The 21027-nt window shown below is 43.8% G+C and overlaps 1 protein-coding gene across 5 annotated transcripts in view; it reads right to left on the minus strand.

Annotated features, from left to right (window-relative positions):
• Positions 1-21027, minus strand: part of DOCK5 (dedicator of cytokinesis 5) — a 207442-nt gene that overhangs the window by 18963 nt on the left and 167452 nt on the right. For 4 of the 5 annotated variants that reach the window (XM_014830495.3, XM_070505184.1, XM_070505186.1 and 1 more), the window contains 8 exons: positions 19487-19576; positions 15337-15441; positions 9904-10045; positions 7512-7593; positions 6469-6553; positions 5934-6020; positions 3892-4068; positions 41-124 (listed from right to left, as the gene is read on the minus strand). In XM_014830495.3, the coding sequence (XP_014685981.2) occupies positions 41-124; positions 3892-4068; positions 5934-6020; positions 6469-6553; positions 7512-7593; positions 9904-10045; positions 15337-15441; positions 19487-19576 (852 nt within the window). Of the gene's footprint in view, positions 1-40; positions 125-3891; positions 4069-5933; positions 6021-6468; positions 6554-7511; positions 7594-9903; positions 10046-14726; positions 14863-15336; positions 15442-19486; positions 19577-21027 lie in introns of those variants that run through there. The other variant, XM_070505187.1, reaches the window with a different exon arrangement.

Genomic DNA, 21027 nt, shown 5'->3' on the forward strand with positions numbered 1-21027 from the left:
GAGCGGAAAGCTGTCGTGCCACACCTCCCTGGAGGCATACCTGTAACGCTATTAGTCGCTTTAGCAGCTCAATCTTCTCCTGGTCCTCAGGATGCTCCTGCAAGTACTTTTCTGTAAAAAAGGCCTGAAAGCAGAGCACATGCAAGTATTAATTAGAACACACTCCTATCTGCGTATTTGACCCTAAAAGGAAGGGGAGGGAAGCCTGGAAAGGTGAAAAATGTCTTCTCTTCTATCTGATAAACCAGGACCCACTAAGCCCTTAATACTGTAGTGGACAATTCGAAAAGGTATGTGCTATTTTGTGGCCTTTCTGGAATCATGCAATTCCTGGCAAGAGCACGTTCTCAGCAATCACCATATACACACTAACGAAATAACAATCATCAGCAGAGCAGAGTGTCCTTCATTAAAATAACTTTCCCAAAGAAGTAAGAAAAGGCCAAGTGACAACATCTAAAGGTTACTCATAAGATTAAGTGCATAAATATTACAAAACAAAGAACAAAAATTTAATAGGCAAGAGGTGTCGCTGGTGGTTTTTCTGCTCTCCCATGTGATATTGGCTGTATCACATTTTTTTCCTGTATTAAGTGAAAATTAATCTCTGCACTTTCTTACTAACCACCTATCCAAAAGGCTATTTTGAGGACAATATGAAATACAGATGTGAAAATGTTTTGAAATATTAAGTGTAGGCTGTGTTTATTATTATTATATGTGAAGGCCATATCACCCATAACTTTATCAATAAACATTCATGGTACCCATGGCTAAGGCCCTATAATAAGCAAATAAAACCCAAACTTAAACTGTAAATATAGGTGTTACATAGGAGACATTTTAAAGACAGAATGCATTAGGAAAGTGAAACAGAAGTAGTGACCATTTCCAGTGGAGTCCAGAGGGGAGTATATATTTTCTCCCTGTACCTTCACCTTCACCCCTGAAAGTGCCTTCAAACACTAGCCTTCCAAGTTCCCCCTCACTCTTCCGCTCCACTACTGTGAAAGCCGTCCCGTTATAGGAAACCCAAGAGTTCCAGAGGCTACAAGATACAGTTATAAAAGTGATTGGCCCATTTGGCGTCACCTTCCCATCTTGTGGGAAGATGTTACGGGTGGAATTGTGTCCCCTCCCCCAAATTCATATGTTGAAGTCTCAAGGCCCGGCACCTCAGAACGTGACCCTAGTTGGAAACAGGGTTTTGCAGACGTAGTTGGTTAAGATAAGATGAGGTCACACTGGAGTAGGACGGACCCCTAATCCAACCTAACTGGTGTGGTCATAAAAGGGGAAACGTGCAGACGGACGTACGTACCCAGAGAGAACACGCTATGAAGAGACACAAGGAGGAGAGAGTTGTCTACAAGCTGAGGAACGCCAAAGACCAGCCAACCACCAAAAGCAGGGAGACGGGCAGGGGCCAGATCCTCCCTCACAGCCCTCATGGGGAATAAACCCTGCTGACACCTCAATTTTGGAGCTCTGGACTCCAGAACCGGGAGACAAAAAATTTCTGTTGTTTCAAGCCACGCTGTTTGCGGTACTTTGTTATGGCAGCCCCAGCAAACTCATACAACAGAGAATAGAAATATATGTTGCCCGAGTATCACAAAAAGGAAGCCAGACGGCATATGTGCAAAGCAGCTCAGCCCAGTGAGATCCACATTTAGAGTGACTGTCAATATAAACAGAAAGGCAGTATTTGCTTAAATCTTTACCTGCTTTTACCTTTCAAATACAAGCAGTTTAAATTCTTGAAAGTTCAAAAAAATTTTGATATATGACAAAATGCACTGAAATTTCCCCAATGTCAGTTGAGTCAAGGACATCAGAGCAGAGCGCCCTGAAATTCATTTTTCTAGCTGAGTCCTGCCTCACAACAGCACGGGCTGACGAATGACAACAAACAGCTCCCGGGTTCTTCTCTCTCAGGCGATGATTACAGGGCTGCCTTGAAACAGGCCACCTGCATCAGGCAGGTAAGGACAGGTTCCCCAACCGACCGCAAGGAGCTACCTCTTCCTTACGTTTAGAAATGTACAAAGTCATACATATTAATTAAAAGTATAAATTAGTATTTTAAGCTAAAGGTCCTGAAATTTGTTTATATATCCTTCCTTTCCATTTTTTTTCATTTTTAATTACAAGACAGTCACACTGGAAAAACTCCATATGAAATTCTATAATATTCACAGATATTGGCATATATGAACCTGAGTTTAGGGGCATTCTGAAAAAATTAATACTTGGAAAACTACATCAAAATTAGCAGCAGATGTCTTATAGGAAAAAATCCATACTGTAATCATTATAGTATAAAAAAGTATTGTATTTTGGATGCTAGTTTTGTATTGAATTCCATTGTAACACTGGAAATTATTAGTGAAATCTAATGTGGGCAAACTAGGATTTCTCTCTGGTGTTGAGTCTTTCCCAGCTGCTGAGTACAAAGACTAAATAAAGGAGGCTGAAAGGCTGGAGAGAGAGAAAGAAGACTACTCTGCAGCAGTCAGAGCACTGGCGGCACCACGCAGGAAGAACGCTCGAATCACACACTCTGTTCCAGGCAGACAGGAGGACGCAGGGAGAACACCGACACAGACCCAGCCTCATGACACGGCCAGCGTTGACGGTGTTCCTCATGGACAGCATGTCTCCCTTAAGCCTCAAGTCGCTCCTGTGAGTTATGTATTTCCTCACTTTTTTCAGATACAAAGGCTGGGGCTCAGAGAGGTTAAGCATCTCACTCAAGAGCACCCAGTGTCCAATGGGAAGCCAGAATGGGTCATAGGAATGACTGATTCTAATGCCCCTGCTCTTCCCAGGACATTGAGTGCAAATGGAAATAAGAGAATCAGCCCACTCAATGTCCCCTTGCCCATCCATCTCCTTTTCTTTCCACTCACTCTCCACGCTACTCCACAATGGTGTACTAGCCAATGTTTATTTGTATTCAGGAGAGGACTACAAAATTATTTAGTCACTGAAAACATACCTAACAATTAAAAATCCTGCCTCTATTCAATACAGCTCACCTAATTTTACTTACTGAGTGCATTACCTCCATTTTTTTTTTTTTGAGGAAGATTAGCCCTGAGCTAACTACTGCCAATCTTCCTCTTTTTGCTGAGGAAGACTGGCCCTGAGCTAATATCCACGCCCATCTTCCTCTACTTTATATGTGGGATGCCTACCACAGAATGGCTTTTTGCCAAGCGGTGCCATGTCCGCACCTGAGATCCAAACCGGTGAACCCCGGGCCTCCAAGAAGCGGAATGTGCGCACTTAACCTCTGCGCCACCCGGTGGCCTCGCATTACCTCCATTTTAAATGGCAATACATGCAAACCCTGAAATGGATTCCCACGTGGTGAGCACTTTGCCGTTTTTCCTGAATAACAGACACTGCACTTAGTTGAACTAAGATAACTGTAGAGCCAGGGCCAGCATCGTCCAGACAACCTATGGCACACCAAGTTGGGGCTAATTCTAAATACAGCGAGGCTCTGCCTTTCCCACAGACACTGCTTCACTTCCAGTGGCCTCGGTTCTGGGGCCCACCTGTACACTTCCTACCTCCTGGGGGAGACAGGGAGTGCGAGAGGAAAGAGCAGGTGATCAACCAGATACGGTCCAGCGGGCTGATCTCTCAGTGCCTCTACCAGGCAGTCACCTAACCCTGGCTGGGTTGCTGAGGGTCTCCAGGAGGTGTGAGGTCAGGGAAAAGCTTTTCACTAATTTCAATTGCCGTTTTATAAAGAGGAGAGAATGAAAATCTCTCAGAGAAGTTGTAAGAAATAAATTCACCAGCTGCACCACCCCACAGAAGGAGACATGGAGACACAATGGACCTGAGAATCCTGTGGGTGCCAGGGGGCCAGCCCACCTTTTCGTAGTTGGAGTATCCGCCCATGACAGCCGGGTCCACGATGCCGCTGAGCAGCATGGAGAGAGGATGCACAGAGAGGGAGCGGTCCCAGGCATGCTGCTGAACACAGTTGCTGATCCTCTCATTGGTGAGTTCCATGGTTTCGATGGCATTCTCCAGAGGGCTGATTTCCTCCTGAGTGACAGAGAGCACGGGAGAGGAAGGGCACTTTGTAAGCTCCACAGCAAAGACTGAAAAAAGCCTAAGTATTCCCCTGCAAAGGTATAAAGTACCCACAGGTTATGGAAGAGGCAAGGTTTGCTTGTCAAGCGTACGTTTACTAGGATACCACACTTCATCAAAACGGGGTTGCTAAGTTGCAAAACAAGCTATTTAAATCTCCTTAGAAAGTAAAACCATGACCAAAACCTGGAGCTATAGTAATGATTATTTCTTGGGGCAAAGCAGCTACAGAAATTTTGAGAAGGAAAAAACTGGAGCTGTAATAATGATTGTTTCTTAGGCGAAGCTCCCTCAGAGATTTTTGAGAAGATCAGTGACAACAGAGGAACAGGATATCTGATCCCAGACACTTCCGCACCACCAGAAATGTTCACTGGCAAGAGGTTTGTGCTTCTTCGGTGAGAAACGGTCAGAGATTTTGGAAGCCATTCCAAGTCAGACCACAAATAAGTCACCTTAGTGTGGGTTCTGTGGTTAACCAAAGTCAGAAATAATAGGATGTGGTAGAATACTCAGGCCGAATTGTGGATGAAAATGAAATAAGATGCAATATGGATTCAGAGAGAGCTCCTCCTGTGGAAATGTTTTCAAAACCAGGTTTCAAGAAAAATCATCTCCTCCTTCATTTTACCCATTATCAGCCAGCATGATCTCCTACTCTAGACTTGATTCCAAAAGTCTCTAAAAATCATATTCATAGTTGAAGAACAATAATTTATCACTAATAGTATGGAACATATCAAACTTCAGTTCAGATTTGCTCAAGACGTATTTCTTGAACGCTTATTTTATGTCAAGTACTGCGCTATGCACCATAGTTACAAAAGTGATTAAGATATAACTCACGGCTCAGAAGAGTGGGGTTTCAAGACGTGTAAACATGGTAGGTAACTTGTTAAAATAAGGCCAGGTGGCAATGGGGCACAGAGAAAGGGTGTCTCAGCCAGCCTGAGTTTCAGAGATGGCTTCCTGGAGAAGCTGGTGCTAAACTGAATATTCACGGGAGTTAGGTTGGGAAGTGGCGAGATGGCATTTCAGGCAGAGAAAATGACCCAATGTCACGGAGGGCTGAAACAGCACGGGGTGAGTTTAGGTCCCGTCGATTCCAAAGGAGACGAGGTGGAAGAGCTGAGTCACGAAGACCCTGTGTGCGTGTGCCAACGAGCGTGGGCTTCACACTCTAGGCACTGGGGAGCCACGGAGGGGTTTTAAGCATGAGAATGATATGGTCAATTTTCACTGTGGAATTCACCCTCTGAGGCAGTCATGGAAATGCACCTGAGAAGGCCAATCAGGAGGCCTTTTCAACGGCATCAACGGAGATGAATGAGGGACTAGAAACAGGGTACAGTGGTAGGAAGGCTGGACATCAAGACAACAGATTTAATAAATATTAAAAAGGTAAATCGGGCAGCTTTGGGGAGTGATGCAGATGGAAGAGTCTAGAATGACTGGTGATGTGATTAGTTGAGAATAAAAGAAGAGGAAATGTTCTGGGAGGAAGGAACGTGATTGACAGGAAACTCAAAGGAGGCATTCCCAAAATGGTTTTGGGTGCTGGCAGGACCACTGGGGAGACAACACTCACTTGGTCATAAAAGAGGCCTTCACTGTGAGTAACCTTTAGGCTTGGTGTCGTAACATCAGTTTTACAAAGGAGTTCTATTATTCAAGCATGTCTTTTATTTCTCTTTCGGAAAATGAAGTTGGCCAGAGGAGGCTGGCCAAGCCAGCGAGAACGGGAGGGCCATTTTTAACAAAGGCTCTTATTATATTTGCAGACAAAGATTTTTGAGTTTCAATTTCAAATGACTCACTGTTGAGATCTGTTTGACTTCAAACCACTTGAGAATCCCAGGAAACGTATATGCAGTGGTATATGTGGTCCTTTCAATCCACATGGTCTGGTGGAAGGAAGGAAAATAGGAAATGTCGATCAGTTCTCAAAGCAAAACAGCAAAACTCTTGGGTTCGGTTCAATGAGATTTCATTCTCAAATGGCTCCTTAGAGAATGAGCCATATTTTCTCAACAAATTTAAGGATTCTGGATGTTTAAAGCCAGAAGGGTTCATCTACTTGGGCCCTCTCACCGTCTAGAGGGAAAATCTGAGGCCCAGAAAGGTGTCATTGGCTCAAGGTCATACTGGCAGCAGGCCCAGGAGTAACGCCCAGTTTTTGGCCTCTTCATCTAGAGTTTTCCACTTAGATGATAGCCTGCTGTCCACGTAGCAAGCACAGGAAACCTCCATCCCCAAGGCTGCCATCTTTTCTACTGTATAAGCTGGTTGGGTGCAAGGTCTCTGCCTTGGATGTCAGTTTTGCCTTTTTAGAGGGAACATGGGTGGACTCACGGCAAATTCATTGTGTGGATCCTTTTCTCCTTTCCGGAATGGCCGGGAATATCGGAACTGCTGCACTTCGTTGGCTCTGTAGTAGCTGGGGAAAGACAGAGCCACAATGCTCTCGCTTCTCTCCGGAACAAGGACTCCCCGGGCTGACCTCCAGACCCGGACCACATCTCACACAGGCTGAGCTTACCCACTAGGGTGTCTCCATAAGGAAGGTGGGGGCGGGGTGCAGGTTGATTTTATCGCACATCTTAATTTTATCATTTATGAGTCTATTCACAGCTCACAATTTAAAAAGGTGTATGTGTTTATGTCCACGTTTGTGATCGGTCTGCATCGTTTTATAACAGTTCTATCAGTCCTACCAGCACTCTGGCTTCTCAGGAGAAGGGACTGGGCCATCAGTCACTGGGGAACTCCCCCGGCGAGGTGAGCTCAGCTACTAGCGACAAGTGAAGCTTTCTGAGTGGAAAGAGCTAGGGGCTCCAGAACCTAAGAGTGAAATTCCCGATTTCCTTCTCTCTACTTAAAAAAACACAATCTCCAAATCCCTTTGACCTACTAAAAATGGAAGGGACAGTTGCTATGGTCGGAGTGCTTATGTCCCCCCAAATTCACATGTTCCAAACCCAATGTGGTGGTATCAGGAGGCAGATCCTTCGGAAGGTGATTAGGTCATAACGGTGGAGGCCTCATGGATGGGATTAGTGCCCTTATAAAAGAGGCCCCAGAGAGAGCCCTCACCCCCTCACCATGTGGGGACACAGAGAGAAGATGGTTAGCTATCAACCAGGAAGAAGGCGCTCACCAGACACCAAATCTGCTGGTGCCTTGAGGTTGGACTTCCAGCCTCCAGAACTGTGAGGAATAAATGTCTGTGCTTATTAGCCCCCGTCTATGGGATTCTGTTACAGCAGCCCAAATGGACCAAGACAACAGAAGGTCTTCCAAATGGCAATGAATTTAAGGCTTTGGCTTTGATTTAACTGCAGATAAAGAGTGTGAGAGAGACATATGTTTTAAAAAACAAACAGAAACCCACTTACTTTAAGATTTGCTCTGGAACTGGTTTATCCTTGTAGCTGGGTGGCAGGCTCATCACTGGCTTTACAGTGAAACACTGCATGTCTGAGGAGCTCGTTAAGAAAGGAAAAGGGGCTAGGCCACCACGCTGTCCCCGTGGAAAGAACCACCTGTCCCTCCTGCCTTACAGGTGATAGTGGCACCTGCACCGATCATTCCTTTTGACCAAATGCCAGGACTGCACTGCAAATGGGGTTCCCTCATGCATTACTGAAATACCTTATTAAGTGACAATCCTAGGACATTCTTTGGTCAGTTACCTACCTGGCAAACAACCTTGTCATAGGAAAACAGATTATCAGTGAAATATCAGGAAACAGGTGACTAGAAACTGTCTTAAACCATTTCTTTTGGACAAGCATCCCTCTGAAATAGCCAGACTCCAGGGCCCAGGCGCTAGGAATTTCTAGTATCTTTGGACACAGTTTGTTTATTGAAGGCCATCGCAGGGCACTGTACTAGGTGTTTTGAACATGTTATCTCCAATAAACGCAACAACTACCAGGTGGATGTTATCAATCTCGTTTTACAGATGAAGAATCTGAGGACCTCAGAGAGCCCAGAACACACAACTCGTAAATGGTGAAGTCGGGCTTCAAACTCAGTGCAGGGGTGAGGCCTCCCTCTCCGACTTAATGAGCTGATCTTAGAAGCGATCAGCTTGTTTTTGTCCTCACCAGTGCAGACACTCTGTCTCAAAGTCTACAGCACTTAAACCAGACTTGAAGGCACCCGGGTCCAGACATAACAGTGACACGCGTATTTCTCACAGTGGAGCCTGCAGGCCCCCAGCACAGCACTGGAGACGGACGCCAGGTACAGACTCAGGGCGTGCAGCTGCTGAAGTAGAACCTCTCTGGAGTGATTCTCATGGATAATAGCATCTGAGAACCCTGGGTTGTGCCTTACACTGCTATAGTCTACAAAACATTTCTGCAGAAGCTATCTTTTAATTGTGATCCTCACATTCGTGCTATTAGGTATTTAGGGAAAGAAGACCTACCCTCACACCTTACAGATGAGAAAACCAAGGCCTGGAGAAATTCAGCCACTTGGGTGAGGTTAAGTAGCTATGCAGAAATTACTGAGGACTGAGCACCAGGACTCCTGTTTCTGAGTCCAGTTCTTGAAGACCTCTTTTGAGTCCCACATCAACAAGGCGCCTCAGCTGTTTTCTCAAACTCCATAATCCAAACAGGCGTTTATCCTGAAGACCTTTCTTCTGCAAGCCTCCACTAGGTGTTAACAGGTCACTACTACTCTTCCCTTCAAAGTGCGTATGTCCATTGCTCTATTGTTGTTATTATCTGTCTTTCCAGAGCTATTCACCAATCTATAATGATAGCTAATATATACTGAATTTTTATTATGTGCCAGGTACTGTTCCTAGTATCTTACATACATTTATTCACTCAATCTTTAGAAGCACTCCAGGAGGAAGAATGATCATCATCCTCATTTTAGAGATGAGAAAACTGAGGCACAGAGAAGTTAAGTAATTTGCCCAAAGTAACACAGTGATAGAGCTGGGACCTGAACCCAGGCAGTCTAGTTCCAGAGCCCATTTTCTTTCTTTTATTTATTTTTTGAGGAAGATTAGCTTTGTGCTAACATCTGCTGCCAATCCTCCTCTTTTTGCTGAGGAAGACTGGCCCTGAGCTAACATCCATGCCCATCTTCCTCTACTTTTTTATATGTGAGACACCTGCAACAGCATGGCCTGACAAGCGGTGCGTAGGTCCACGCCCCGGATCCAAACCGGTGAACCCTGGGCCACCGAAGTGGAACATGTGAACTTGACCACTGCGCCACCCGGCTGGCCTCCAGAGCCCATTTTCTTATCTACCAGGCCACACCGGCTTCATTTGTCCCATCTGCTTCTCTTAGGATACTGTGCAATTTTGTAAGGTCTTTATTTTAGCACAAGAAAGTTGTATAAAAATAATTTTGTTATAAAGCCCTTAGTTCTTTTTTTTTCAAGAAAGCATGTAATTGATTTTTCAATAAGTCATTATATATTACAAAAAAATAACTATGCATCTTGATCCAGAATCCAGAACAGGAAGTCTCTGTTCTCCTCCAGCTCCCCATATGGCTATAAAATATAACCTTTCATACTCAAGATTTGCTTATCATCTCTCTCCTTTCATTACTTGATAATCACAAGCTAAGGACATTGGGGGCCCACAGCTTTTACACAGAATGGGAAACTGAGTCAGAACGGTTCAATGAGTGTCTGAGGATAGGACATCTCTGCATGCAAAGATGGGGCTGAAGCCTTGGCTTCTCTGGTGCGGCAGGGGCTGCAACAGGCAGAGCCCCTCGGGCAGGGCCACACCTCCAGGGCAAGGATACACTGCTTAGGGGAGGACCTGATTTCCTCTCCCGGGGGCGTGGTGCTGGTCATCTTCTCGGCATTGGGGAACTGGGTCAGCAACCTCAGGCTGAAGTCTTCTCGCCTCTCATACTCCTTCCCCCGGTAGATGAAGATTTTGTTCTGCAGGTCAGAGACGGCAAGGGGAAGAATTACACATGAGGAGTGAAGGGGCAACTGGAGATCCTGGTCCTGAGGAAACCACCATCCTCCCCCGCCCTCCTGCAGTGCACCCAAATTCCCATGGAATACCTCTCACAGCCCCACAGCAACCATCCTCTCCAATAAGAGCTCGTGGCTGATTTGGGGAGTTAAGTCACAGACATAAAAAATAGTTGGGGCAGCGCTTCTCATAGTGTGGCCCAAGGACGACAGCCAGTCCACAAATGGTCTAGACTGATCCACAAGGAAATAAGGAGCCTGTGCCCTAATGTAGATCCTTGACACTACCAGGAAGCCTGTTTAGTTCAACTGATATTTTTCATGGCAAAACAGTCTCAAATGAAGGAAGGATGTGCATTAATTCACATTCAGGTGCAAGCTCCCTATCTCATGGTGACCAGTGACAGTTTGTGGACCACACTTTGATGGCACTGCCTTAGAGAACATGACCGTATGAAGAGAACCAAGATAACATGTCTTCCAACACAGTGATACAGCAATGGGACAGGTCACAGAGAGCAGCAATAATTTACAGCGATCCCCAGCCAATCCCAAAAATCACACTGAATGGCACCATCAAAGTCCCATAGAAAATTACTGCGCTATGTATTATTTTCTCCACTCCAAATTGCAGTTTTTTTCTCTTTAATAAAATTGGATTTTTTTTTTAGAAATTTCCTAGGCCCCAGGCATGGGAGGAATTTGTTTCATAGCTGCTGTTGTCTGTGCAAGTTTCCAAAACGTAGCCGTGTTTGGAAAGTTTCTGCTCCTCCGATCGTCACTCAGATGAGCACGCTGCGCTGGCAGCCCGCACATGACCCATTTCAATTAAAACTTGGGTCCATGTTATCCCGTGAAATGTTTTTAAAAATCACTTGTCCATTCATATGACAAACATGTATTGAGCAAACGTACGTATGCCAGACACGAGGGACGTAATGGTGAGCCTGCTCCCACAAACTTACCTCCTAGTGGAGAGAAATAAATAACAAACAAGTGAACAAGTAAGTAAAACTGGTAACTTTAGATAGTCTAAGGACAACGAAGGCAACGCACCTTCCAGGCTAAACAACGAAGGCAGTAAAGACCGCCAGATCCTTTGAACTAGATGATAAAATTTTTCCGAGCTGGGGAAGATTTATGTGACTGATTCATGCATTACAAAATTCCATCATTCAGGCAAAACTGTGGTGGGCAGGGGATCAGAGTACAATAAAACACTACCTGTATGATGCGGCAAGCACTGTGAAAGGAATCAGACAAGCAGGTCAGCTCAAACTAGCTCAACCTGAAAGAGAGGGCTTCAGCGAAGACATGGGACTTGGCTGGGCCTAGAAGGACGGACAGGCCAAGGTCAGGAAGAGAGAGGGGGAGAGGACAACCAGGCATGGTAAGTGAAAAGAAGGATAAGGCCCAAGGGCAGAAAGTACAGAGTGGAGACAGAAGAATAAGCTTGGGTTGGTGGATGAGCCAGAACATGAAAGGCCTTGCAAGGCAGACAGAAGTTCCAGAGGCCCAGGGAATTCACAGAGGTTCTGGAAGGAGGGAGAAACCTGAGGAACGAGGCAGAACAGACAAGCTAATCCGACAGAGGAGTCTGTGTTCAACTGCAGGAATGTGAGGAGGACTGAGCGGGAGAAGCAGCAGCCACCAGATCTGGTGTTTGACTCTTTGGCGTTTGGTGAAGGGCAAAGGGGATGGGAAAGTCCATGATGATGCTGAGATTACAGGCCTGGGAGCAGACAGAACAGCGGTGCCATTGATAGAAACAGAGAAGAGGAGACCTGGCTGGAGTGGGGGAAAGAGGACAATATAATTTTATATATTCTGAGTTTGGGGAAATAGTCCATAACACAGAAAGGCATTTAGGTTATGTCATTCATAAGGATTTTATATTTTTCAGTACACTTTGACAAACACAACATCTACAAACTACTTGACAGTTTAAAAAGCACTCTTACATGCTATTTATTTAATTCTCAAAGCAGCCTGTGATGGGAGCATTATTTCTCTAACTTATAGGTCAGAAAATCAAGACTCAGTGTTTATGTGATTTGGCCAAAATCACAGTCAGTCAGCAGACAATTTAGACCCCAATTCTTTCAACTCAAAAGTCTACGGTTCTTGTTTTCACTGAACCGCCCTGTCTCCTAGTTCGCATCCTTTATTTCGTGTGACACAACAGTCACACACGCCCAGTATGGTAGGCATCCTTTTCTTGTCTTGACTTGAGTACCCAGAGTGATAGAAAGCTAAGACCAGAAGCCACTGCAAGGCTCCATCCCAAACCCTCTACGCTCTCTCTCCCGAGGCCATCTCATCCACTACCACAGTTTTAACTACATGCAAATAACTCACCCACTTTTATCTCCAGCCTGGAACCTTCCTTCGAGTTCCAGATCCATATGTCAAATTGTTGACTCACATCACTTAGATGTTCCAAATTTACTTCACATCGAGTATATCTAAAACCAAACTTTTACACACAACTTAGAAAGATCTCAAAAGGCCTCTGTGATCTGGTAACCACAGCTATCAGACCCCATTCTCCTACCTGCCCTCTTGTTCATGTGTGTCCAGTCTCGTGGCTCTTGAACCCGCTATTCTCACTGTCTAGGACGCTCACTCATCCTCTTGATAGGACCTGGTTTGTTCCCTCACTTCTTTCAGGTTTTTGCTCAAATGTCACTTTCCTCCTGAAGTCTTTCATATTCACTCTATTTAAAATGGTAACGCCACCCCCATCGCCTGCCTCTGTTCACCATCCCTGACTCATTTTCTCCCTGATACTTACTGCGTACCTACATTTATGAAGCATTGTTCTAGGCCATTTGACATACTGAATATTTTACTAATTTATTTATTCTTTGGTCTTTCCAGGCTAGAATGTAAGCTCCATAATTTTAAGGATTTTGGTTGGTTTTGGACTCTGTTCCCATGCCTATATTACAGCAAGCCACAGTAAGAATTCAACAAATATTTATTCAATGAATGGTTTGATTCTCTCCTCCAGGACTCTGTCCTCTTCCTGTACTGCTGTCTTAGTGCACGGCTCCACCGCCTCTCCAATCATGGGGGCCAGAAACCTAGGAATCATTCTTGACACTTGCCTCTTCCTCACCCTCATATCCCATCAATCATCAAATTACTATTACTTCATCTCCACCACTCTTACCTTTCCACTTCTCTCTAAAGCCACCTCCCTAGTCCAACCTGTCATCTCTTGCCTGAACATCAGCAATAGTCTCTGGCAGCTTATCTACACACACCTTCCATCCATTCTCCATACCAAAGCCAGCTAACCTTGCCAGCACAAAAAACCTGCCATGGCTCCTCACTGCTCTCAGGATGCAGACAAAACACCCTCTGTAACCCCGAGGCGCTGCACACCCTTCCCACACTTGCTGCTGCATCTTTCCCGCTCCTCCTACTCTGTTTCCACTGCACTGGTCCTCTTTCACTCCTCCGGACTGCCATGCTGCATCTTGCTTGCTGTTCCCTCTGCCTGGAATGCTGTTTCCAGTCCCCTTCACCTCGTTAACTCACAGCTCACCTTTCAAATTACAGCTGAAGCAGAAATTCCCTGGGACATCTTTCCTGACACTTAAAAAAGTCAGGTGTAATTTATATATAGTAAAATTTACCCTTTTTAGTATAAAATTCTGTGAGTTTTGACAAATGTAACAACTACCACAGTCAAGATATAGAACAGTTTCATCACCACCCAAAATTTCCCCATTCCTCTCTGTAGCCCAAGGGCCCCACCCACACCCCAACTGCCAGCTAGCACTGGTCTGTCGTCCGTCCCTGTAGCAAGTGTTGGCTGGACCAGAATGTCCTATTAGCAAAATGATAGCATCTGTGGCTTTTTTTTTTTTAAAAGATTGTGACCTGAGCTAACAACTGTTGCCATTTTTTTTTCTGCTTTTCTCTCCCCAAATCCCCCCAGCACATAGTTGTGTATTTTTAGTTGTAGGTCCTTCTAGTTGTGGCACATGGGACGCTGCCTCAACATGGCCTGACGAGTGGTGCCATGTCCGCACCCAGGATTCGAACCAGCAAAACCCTGGGCCGCAGGAAGGGGAGCACACAAACTTAACCACTCGGCCACGGGGCTGGCCCCGTCTGTGGCTTTTAAGTTCAAATTCTTTCACTTAGCACAGTGCATCCGAGATTCAGCCCCATGGTCGTGTGTATCAGGAGTTCATCCCTTTTCATTACTGAGCAATGTTCCACTGCATGGCTGTACCACAGCTGGTTTGTCCCTTTACCAGTGGAGGGACATCTGGGTTGGATCCAGTCTTTGGTGATGGTGAATAAAGGTGCTATACACAATCATACACAATTTTTGTGTGAACATGGGTTTTTATTTCACTTGGGTAAATACTCTCTGGTTAACCAACTCTTACAGCACAGAACACCTTTCTTGGTCACAGTTTCAATTTTACATTCTTTTGTGTGATTATTTAGTTAACAACTCACCCATTAGGATGTAAAATCCATAAGGGCAGGGACTACGGCTGGTTATGATCAGCACTGTATCTCTAATGCCTAGCGAGTGCCTCGTAGACAGCAGGCCCTCAGCAGAGTTACTGAATGAACGAATGCAAGAACCACCTCCTCGTTAGGCGCTATAAAGAGGGTAAAATGATTTCTTTCTCATTTTTTCTTTTTTTAGTTAGAGGAAGGAAAGTGGATAACGTATGTTTAAACATAGCTCAGTGCTAAAAGAGGCTTCTTTTTTTGCCAGAGGAAATAGGAGTTTTTTATTTTCTAGACTGTAAAATCAATATCACATTATAGAAAATTTTGAGAAGGAAGAAAAACATCGTTCTTCTCACTATTACAACGAAACTGTTTTTATTTTCGTGAAACTCTTGCAGTCTTGTTTTGAGGATATTTGCTTTCAAACTACCTCTGGCTGCAAATAAAATAAACAACTAAACGCATCGATCCACGCTTTCCCAGCCTGACCTGCGGCAGCAGACTAGCGGAAGGGAGGGTTCTGTTTTTCCCTTTTCCATCCCACCTGGGAAAAGCCATTTTACAAAAGAGCTGCCAGAATACCAGAGGTGGTCAGGGCTGTGGGGTGAGGAGGCCGGTGCTCAGGAAGTGGTTTCCCTCCCAGACCTCCCACGGCGAGAGAGCACGGTCTCCAGCTGCTAACTCCAGGCCCATCTGGAAAAGAGAGGAAGACTTCCCTCCCTCAGACTGCAGCCTTGCCGGCTCGGGGGACGGCCTCAGGTTCTTACCCGCAGGAAAGAAGGAAAGCCCTGTCCATAGTAGCCAACAGCAAAGTATTCTGGCTGAGGCCGCATCGCCTTAACGATGTTCTCATAAAACGAGGCTCTTTTTTTCTGGAAAACAAAACAAGACATTCCATAGGGAGGTTACAAGGGCACCGTTGGGGAAAAAAGAAAAAAAGATCAGACTATTTGCTTTGTTGTTTCCCATGTAACACAGAGAAATGAAAGGTCTTTGGAAAATATCTTGTGGGCCAAAGAGTTATCCTTTTCTTGGATCAGAGACTTTGGACCTGGGGTCCATGAATGGGCCTTGGAGGGCCTGGAAATCCCTGAAGTCACATGCAGACAGATGTGCGTGTGTGCGTTCTTCTATGGAGGGATGCAGTGTTGAGCTTTTACCAGATTCCTGAAAGGGGTTCAGGACCCCTAAAAGGTTAAGAAGCACTCCCCGAGATTCACGGAAGGTGGTTCCACTTAAACAGAGATATATGAGAAAAGAAGTTAAAGAACTTTCTGGTTCCTGCAGGCAGTTTGGACTGGAGTCCTTGGTTCAGCTATGAGTGCCCAGAAGGTGGTGGCGATGCTCTGCCTTCCAGTATCTGGTACCACCTCATCTTTAATTCTTCCCACAGGAAGAGGCTTCCCAGCCAGGGCTCAGGGTCAGCCTTAAAGAAAGCAAAATAGGAAGCCACACCCGGGGGCTTTGAGGGCTGTCCCTCAGCCCCTCCCACAATGGTTAGCAGGACTATATTACTACTCCAGGTGAAAGTTTCCATCGTGATGTTTTCTTTCTTTTAATTTTTTAAATTAGATTTATTTAAACTAAAAAACAAAAAGTTCACCCATTTCTCTTCTCTCACCACCCCCCAACCCCTGCCTCTTGCAATTACCAACCTGTTCTCTGTATCTATGAGCTTGGTTTTTTTTTTTTTTTTGGTTTTTAGATTCCACATATAAGAGAGATCATACAGTATTTGTCTTTCTCTGTCTGACTTATTTCATTTACCATAATGTCTCGAGGTCCATCCATGTTGTCGCAAATGGCAGAATTTCATTCTTTTTTATGGCTGAATAATATTCCATTGTATATATACACACAGAGCTCAATTTCTTTATCCACTCACCCACTGATGGACACTTAGATTGTTTCTATATCTTGACTACTGTAAATAATGCTGCAATGAACACAGGGAGGCCTGTATCTTTTCAAATTAGTGTTTTAGTTTTCTTTGAATAAATACCCAGAAAGAGAACTGCTAGATCACATGATAGTTCTATTTCTTATTTTTGAGGAAGCTTTTTCCATAGTGACTGCACCAATTTACATTCCCACCAACAGTGCACAAGGGTTCCCTTTTCTCCACATCCTCACCAATACTTGCTATTTCTTATCTTTTTGATGATAGCCATTCTAACAGGTGTGAGGTGATATCTCGTGGTTTTGATCTGCATTTCCCTGATGATTAGTGATGTTGAGCATCTTTTCCTGTATCTGTTGGCCATCTGTATGTCTTCTTTGGAAAAATGTCTATTTGGATCTTCCGCCCTTTTTTTTTTTTTTTAAAGATTGGCACCTGAGCTAACAATTGTTGCCAATTTTTTTTTCTGCTTTTTCTCCCCAAATCCCCCCAATACATAGTTGTATATTTTAGTTGTGGGTCCTTCTAGTTGCGGCACATGGGACACCGCCTCAACGTGGCCTGACAAGCAGTGTCCAGGATCCGAACCAGTGAAACCCTGGGCCGCCAAAGTGGAGCACACAAAGTTGACCACTAGGCCACAGGGCTGGCCCATCTGTCCATTTTTTAATTGAATTTCTTTTTTTTTGGTATTGAGTTGTATGAGTTAACATTTTGGATATTAGCCCCTTATCAGATATATGGTTTGCAATTATTTTCTCCCATTCAGTAGGTTGCCTTTTCACTTTTTGATGGTTTCCTTTGCTGTGCAGAAGCTTTTTAGTTTGATGTCCCACTTGTTTATTTTTGCTTTTGTTGATTTTGCTTTTGGTGTCAAATCCAAAAACATGATCACCAAGACCAATGTCAAGGAGCTTCGACCTATGTTTTCTTCTAGGAGTTCCATGGTTTCAGGTTTTGCATTCAAGTTTTTAATCCATTTTGAGTTAAGTTTTTAGTATGGTGTAAGATAGTGGTTTAGTTTCATTCTTTTGCATGTGGCTGTCCAATACTTCTAAAACCATTTATTGAAGAAACTGTCCTTTCCCCATTATATATTCCTGGCTCCTCTGTTGTAAATTAATTGACCATATATGTGTGGGTTTATTTCTGTGCTGTCTACTCTGTTCCATTGATCTACATGTCTGTTTTCATGCCACTATTATACTGTTTTAATTTGCACTGAATCTGTATATTGCTTTGCACAGCATGAACATTTTAACAAAAATTAGTTCTTCCAATCCATGAGCACAGAATATCTTTCCTTTTTGTGTGTGTCTTCTTCAGTTTCTTTCATTAATGTTTATAGTTTCAGTGGACAGGTCTTTCACCTCCTTGGTTAAATTTATTCTTAGGTATTTTATGCTTTTTGGTGCAACCATAAATGGGATTTTCCAAATATCTCTTTTTGATATTTGTTATAGCATAGAAAGAAATGTGACATGCGGCCAGCCCTGTGGCAGAGTGGTTAAGTTTGCGCGCTCCACTGTGGCAGCCCAGGGTTTCGCCGGTTCGGATCCTGGGTGCAGACATGGCACCGCTCAGCAAGCCATGCTGAGGTGGCATCCCACACGCCACAACTAGAAGGACCCACAACTAAAAAAAAAATATATATATATATACAACTACGTACTAGGGGGCTTTGGGGAGAAAAAGGAAAAATAAAATCTTAAAAAAAAAAAGAAAGAAATGCGACAGATTTTTGTACTTTTGTATCCACAACTTTACCGAATTTGTTTATTAGTTCTAACAGCTTTTTGATGGAGTCTTTAGGGTTTTCCATATTTAATATCAAGTCATCTGCAAATAGTGACAATTTTACTTCTTCCTTTCCAATTTGGACGGCTTTTCTTTCTTTTTCTTGTCTGATTGCTCTGGCCAGGACTTCCAGTACTATATTGAATAAAAGTGGCAAGAGTGGACTTCCTTGTCTTGTTCCTGATCTTAAATAAAAAGCTTTCAGCTTTTCACCACTGAGTACGACATTAGCTGTGGGCTTATCATATATGGCTTTTATTGTGTTGAAGTACATTCCCTTTATTCCCACTTTTTGAGAGTTTTTTTTATCATAAATGGATGTAGAATTTTGTCAAATGCTTTTTCTGCATCTAGTGAAATAATCATATGATTTTTATCCTTCCCTTTAGTTTATGAAATTAATAAGTGATTTTGTGTGTGTGATGACAGGACCTGGTGAATTACATTGGAAAATTCTTTACAAAGTAATCTTGACAACCAACTCCCCAAATTAATTATTATTACATGTCAATGGGTGACATGACCTTTTGTGACTCTGTTACTAAGAATTAGCAAATGTAATATTGTGTTGCCTACCTTTGGGCATTTTGGTTTTGCCTTATTGTTTTTAAACAGTTGACTTGTGCCAACAGCCAGGTGTAATACGCATGTTTAGAGGACTGTAAAAGAAAAGCACTCTAGCGACATTCGGGAAAAGGAGGAAGGCAAAATTTGAGATTCAGTATCTGGCAGGAACATTTTACAACTTACCAAAATGTGCACAATGGCACCCTTGAAAAAATAAAACAAGGCTCAAAGATTAGCAGTTCAATCATTCAGCAGGACCCTGAGGATGTGGACCACAGAACGATTAATTTCGATGAACAGAAGATGTCAGACAATGTCTGAAATACGGATGGTGTTCAAAGAAGGCAGAGCAACTGAGAGGGTAAAGAGGAGATGGGACAGGGATATGGAAGGTCCACAGAGAAACAAAAGGCACAGAAAAGGAAGAGAGGCCTGTAGCCAGGGATCCTGAGCCCTCTCTCAAGGATAATCTGGAGAAATAATGACAAGAGCTTTGGATCTCTTCTGTTTTCATTTTTATCTTAAGCAGGGTTTACTTTTCTATCGTAAAGAATGTTGTTTATCTTGACTGACTTAAACTTACAACAACATTTTCATGAACTCTAATTTTAGCACCCCTGTTGGAGGCTTGACATATCCCGACCCAGACTCACCAGGAGATCGCCAAGGCCCTCGTAGTCAAACACTTTGCTCTCGTAATTCTCAGCCAACTCTTTGCTCAGTTTGATTGCCTTCTCCCACATCTTCAGAAAAAGAAAGGTAGGGTTACGAGTGGAGAAGAAAGCAGTCATTGATCCAGCTGCAAAAGCCATTTGAGAGTCACTGGCAACGAGCAGGGAGTCAGGGGGCTTGAGTTTCTGCAGATATTCTCAACATGCCTCATCTCTTGGATCAACTAAACCTTTTTTCCGATATCATAAAGCTACTACATCTTTATATAGTAAAGATGCCAGAGGGCATCTTCTGTAATTCTGTTTGCAGAAAAATGAAGAACACCACATGTCCCAGAACAAAGCAACACAGATTAAAGGGCAAGGCACACAGACCAGTGAACTGGAGGAGAACCATTTCTGAAGGTTAGGTCCTGAGAGTGCGAAAGTCTTGTCAGAGAAGAAAGGAAGCTGGTGTGGGACTCCAGCTCTGGTTCTGGGATGTTTGTGTGAGTGTGTGTGTCTCTGCGGGTATGTGTATGTGTGTGTTTCAAGTTAGGCTGTTTGGGAAGGGGGAAATGGAAGAAAGGCCCACTGTACTGTTGTGTGGAATTTAGGAAACTGTTTTTCCAATTTAGGGCACTGATTTCCTATTGCTAACTAAACTATCTACTTAGTCAAAGAGAGTTTTAGGAATGCCTTAGAGCATTTGTGACCATGTAAGTTACAGCCTAACGCACACACTTGGTGTCTGAGGCTAGCATCCCAGATTGAGCCCTCTGTTCATTTTGGTATTTCATAAAATGTCTCTTAGGGGTACACTGTTAAAAATGCAGTATCTGGGAATTTCCTACTTCGTTCTTGTTAACCAGATGCTATGTTCCATTGTTTCTGGCTGCTGAAAGAAGGTATGGGCAGTTCACACACAGTTGTAAAACATTTTAAAATTAAATCTTTTAAAATCCTCATTTGCCAAATTTGCCCCCTCTGAAATTTCAGAGCCTGGATCACTGAAAAGGCTCTGAAATGTGCGATCTGGAAACCATTCCAGATCAGCTGGGCCTGGTGCAAGAAACCAGTCAACAGCATCAATGGGATCGAGGCCTCTCCTCACTTCACCAAATGCTAAGTTATGTAAGAGACAGGGAGACAGTCTCGCATGGCAGTTCTCAAAGTGTTGTCCCTGGTCTCTGGGAGACCCCAAGACCCTTTCAGGCAGTCCATGAGGTCAAAACTACCTTCTCAATAATACTAATATTATTTACTTTTTTAAATGCTCATTCTCTCAGCGTTACAGTGGAGTTTCCCAGAGGGTGCAGTCCATGTGATATCACAATTGACTGAATATACAAGCAGATATGAGAGTCCCACAGTCTCCTGGAGAGCCACCGTAAGAGATTTGCAAAAACGTAAACCAACACCACTCATATCACTCATTCTGGGGAAAATACAGTAAATTTTTTATAAATAGATATGATTTATGTTAGCAGGTCATAGGTTTATTACTGTTGTTAAAAGAACAAAGGTAAATATTTTTTAATTTT

This window comes from Equus asinus, chromosome 3, assembly GCF_041296235.1.
Source record: "Equus asinus isolate D_3611 breed Donkey chromosome 3, EquAss-T2T_v2, whole genome shotgun sequence".
Classification (NCBI taxonomy): domain Eukaryota; kingdom Metazoa; phylum Chordata; class Mammalia; order Perissodactyla; family Equidae; genus Equus; species Equus asinus.